This window comes from Pezoporus wallicus, unplaced genomic scaffold (genome assembly GCF_028554395.1).
Source record: "Pezoporus wallicus isolate ANWC-B61680 ecotype Strahan unplaced genomic scaffold, APGP_CSIRO_Pwel_v1 contig_11935, whole genome shotgun sequence".
NCBI classification, from domain to species: Eukaryota; Metazoa; Chordata; class Aves; order Psittaciformes; family Psittacidae; genus Pezoporus; species Pezoporus wallicus.
In genome coordinates, this window is record NW_026638650.1 from 1 (window position 1) to 3999 (window position 3999).

At 56.6% G+C, this 3999-nt stretch overlaps 1 protein-coding gene and 1 pseudogene across 1 annotated transcript; one reads left to right on the top strand and one right to left on the bottom strand.

Annotated features, from left to right (window-relative positions):
- Positions 1-1007: 1007 nt before the first annotated feature.
- On the top strand, positions 1008-1379 carry LOC130600452 (scale keratin-like; the record flags this gene model as incomplete). The annotated part of the gene is made up of 1 exon (XM_057411804.1): positions 1008-1379. A coding segment is annotated over one exon (372 nt), but the record flags the coding sequence as incomplete, so codon positions are not given.
- Positions 1380-3571: 2192 nt separating this feature from the next.
- Positions 3572-3907, bottom strand: LOC130600453 (scale keratin-like; annotated as a pseudogene).
- Positions 3908-3999: the final 92 nt, after the last annotated feature.

A 3999-nucleotide genomic window follows, 5' to 3' on the forward strand; every position in this document is an offset into this window, starting at 1 on the left:
CTCCCTGCGTGGTGCGGGGCTGTTTTGCTGATGCCGTTTGCTCACCAGCCCCAACCCGCTCTATCAGCTCCAGCAATTACCCTGCTTGGTCGCTTGACAGCTGCCACCTCATGGGTCAGATTGTCCCCACTGGCTTTTCATTATCTGCGTGTGTTAGAGGGCACGCAGCGTGACAAAGGCTGACTGCAAGTGCCATGCGTGCCATGGCTCTTCCTCACGGGCTTGATCTCAGAGTGGCCTCAGGCCTTCATTGCAGAGCCACAGGGCATACGAGGGCGCTGAGCAAGAATTTGCCTTGTCAAGGCCTCCCGCACGCCAGTGACAGTGTGATGTGTTCCCAGCGTCCATTATCTGCAGAAGCGTGAGGTTGCGAAATGTCAAATCAAAGGCATTCCTGTGGGGATCTGCCTGCTCAGCACTGCGTATCGCTGCCTGCTAAGAGCAAGGGAGCGGGCTCCCATATGCCTGCAGGCACTGGCCATTGACCTCTGCCAACATGGGCCAACAGAGTCCTCATGCTCTTCTTTCCTGAGGTGCGTGGCATAATAGAGCACAGATCCCCACTCAGGCCCAGAATCGGAGGATGTGGCCAGCCCGACCCAGAAGGTCCTTGACAGAGTTGAAGGAGGTACTGCTTGTGCTTGTGTGGGAGATGTTAGCTCTCATGTAGCCCACAGAGCAGAATGGGGAGGGAAGGAAACCTGGAAGCAGAATGTGCTGTTCTGGCAAGGGGATGCTGACTCAGGGAGGGGCAGGAGCCAGACAGCCCTGTCATCATAGGACACAAGGTGTTACCAATTCTGCAGATTGGCCCAGGCAATGCTGAGCCATGGCAAGGCTGGTATAAAAGCCGTGCCTCTGCCATTCTCTCCCAACCACCACTCTGGTCTCCTTCTCCTTGAGGAACAGGGTAAGTCTGTGAGCGCTTGTCTTTCTGGCCCTGTGCACCAGCCCCAAGGTCTCCCTCTTGGGAGTTACCCTTTGCTGCTCTCTTACAACCTCCCCAGCCCATCGCTGAGAGCTGCAACGAGCTGTGCGCCCGCCAGTGTCCCGACTCTTCAGCCTTCATCCAGCCTCCGCCTTTGGTTGTCACCTTCCCCGGCCCCATCCTCAGCTCCTTCCCCCAGCAAGCCGTGGTGGGCTCCTCCGGAGCACCCGCCTTTGGAGGCAACCTGGGGCTGGGAGGCCTCTACGGTGCTGGGGCCACTCAGGCCTCAGGGGGTCTCTGCACCTTTGGCAGACCCTACGCTCCTGCCGCCTGCAGCCCTCTGCCTCTGCCCCGCTACAGCCAGAGGCTGTGGGACACCCGAGGATCCTGTAGAGCCAGGTCATCTCCACCATGCCCATTCTGGGGTGAGGTGGCATGCACGGGCTACTGAGGAGTGCTGACCATCCTCATCCCTAGCCAAGGCCTTGGTAGCTGCCAGTGTCACACGCCCTTCCCTTATCCTTGCCCTCTTCTGCTCTCTGCTCTCCTCCCGTTTCCTCTCTCGTCTCAGCTGGGGCAAGATCTGCACGTAAAAGGCCCTGGGGGCTGATGGACCAAGTCCTGGGGATCTGGAATGCTTCAGCAAGGCAGTATGCCAAGCTTGAAGCCCTGCTCTGGAGACATTGCCTCTGCTTCCTCCAGCAAGTGGTTGTCAGCCTCTCTGGGATTTGCCCTCCGGTTCAGTGTCAGTCTTTCCAGCCCCGCTGGGCACAATAAAGGTTTCCTGCATCTAAGCTTTGTCTCCCTCCCTTCTTCTCCCAGCTGGGGAGACCATGGAGGCAGGTTCCAGGCAACTGTGGGAGGGCAAATGCTGGTGCTGAGATGCCCATCTTAGGTGAGGGTGGGTGCTGGTTGGTCATGAAACGTTCAGGCAGGATGGAGAAAAGCTTTTGGTGGGTCTGGCAGGAGCCGGAGAGAGGGCAGAGATCTAGATAGGCTCAGGCAGTGCTCTTGTGCCTGCTCTCCGCCGCCTGGGAGTGGCACCAGCTCCAACAGGTTGCAATGCTCTGCAGAAACAATACAGCATTTCCAGGCATCTGCAGAGAGGAGACTTGGCGAGAGAGAGTATTAAACCCTGTGCCAGCAACGTGGCATGAGTTGTGAAGAGCAGTTTGTCAGGAAAGGCCCTGGGAGTGCATAGGGACACCATGGGGAGCAGGATCAGAAAACATGCCTTGGCCAAAAGTGTTCAGCTGCACCCTGTGTTACAAACATTATATGTAGTGGAATCCTGCTTTTCTGGAGATGGCTGTACATCTGCTGTTGACGGCAAGCAGGAAAATGATGTCAGGACAGGGAGTATCTGTCCTGTGGCAAGGGCATCAGAGAGCTGGCTTAAATACTGCTCATACAGAGGATGCTCACAGGGTCTAATCAGTGCTCACACAGGTCTGAAGTTAAGCTGTCAAGCAGCAGGAGTTAGGCTCTTTTCAGAGGTGTCCAGTGCCAGGACTACAGGAAATGGGTTCCAGGGAAACCTCAACTACCCAAGGCAGTTTTTCACGGTGAGGATGAGCAAGCACTGAAAGAGGTTGTCGTGGATCTTATGGAGTCTCTGTGCTTGGAGATGGACAATAGCCTCTGGACATGGTTCAGGGCAGCCAGATCCAGGTGATCTTGCAAGAAGCAGCAGCATGACAAGATGCTTTCCTTGCAAAGCACACTGCCACTTTCATCAAGCTGTGATTCTTGTGCTTAAGTGTGTGCATCAGGGAAACAAGTTGGCTCAACCATGTTGGTCTGTGCTTGGAGTGAGCAAGAGAAAAAGAGAAGGAAGGGGAAGAAGAAGAGGGAATAAGCAGAAGGGTAAAGGGAGGTAGAAGAGGGAAGTGGTGGAATAACACAGGGTGAAATGACCCAGAGAAGGGGAGAATAGATAGGCAAAGGAAAAGGGGTAGGAAAAGGGACAGGAAATGGAATTGAAGGCCCTCCATCTGCTTTCTTCCGCAGCAAATCAAGCAGAGCCAAGGAGGCACACAGGGCTGGAGTCACTGCAGACATTGCCCCGGAGCGCCTCTAGTCCCTGGTGCAGAGCCAGTCATGCGCAAGGAGGCTGGAGGTCTGCAGACGCCTTGGGCCTGCGTGTCCCCTGGCAAGGGAGCAAGCGCATTCAGCCTGGGCTCCTGGAGCTCAGCTGTGGGGCTGTGTGTGTCAAGAGCTCCCGAAAAGCAGCTAAGCCTGGCTTTGCTGCTGCCGGGGCTGGGAGACTACCATGGCCTGTCTGGCAGAGCTCTGAGCAGGACGGGGAAAGCCGGGTAGCCCAGGCTGGTCTGTGAACAGAAAGGTGCAGAGGCAGGCATTGGATGCAGGCTTGTTTTATTGCAGTGGAGAAAGACACACAAGGCAGAAGTCGGAAGGTTTTCCTTCACGGTTTCTGGAGAGGTGGTCCTTCAAGGTTCTCCCAGCAGGTGGCTGCTTATAGACAAGGAAGTTTCTTGTGGGTTTCTGGTGGATTAATGCATTTGGGCACAGGCAGGAGTAAGGGGGAGGAGAAGTGTCATTGAGAGAAGGAAAGCAAGGTAAGAAAAGGAGGAGGCCTCGGGGTGAGTTGCCCCAGGAACCCTGGAGAATATGGGGCTGGCTTTAGCAGGAGCCACAGGAGTTCCAGAGCCTCTGGCTGTAGCGGGGCAGAGACAGAGGGCTACAGGCGGCAGGAGCGTAAGGTCTGCCAAAGGTGCAGAGGCCCCCCGAGGCCTGAGTGGCCCCGGCACCGTAGAGGCCTCCCAGCCCCAGGTTGCCTCCAAAGGCGGGTGCTCCGGAGGAGCCACCACGGCTTGCTGGGGGAAGGAGCTGAGGATGGGGCCGGGGAAGGTGACAACCACAGGCGGTGGCTGGATGAAGGCTGAAGAGTCGGGACACTGGCGGGCGCACAGCTCGTTGCAGCTCTCAGCGATGGGCTGGGGGACGGCCACGCTGGTTCTTGGTGTGAGAAGAGAGGTGAGTCTTACCAAGCAGGGGTGTCATGAGTGAGGGCTTGATCCTTCCAGTTAAGAAGCACTGTTCTTCTCATG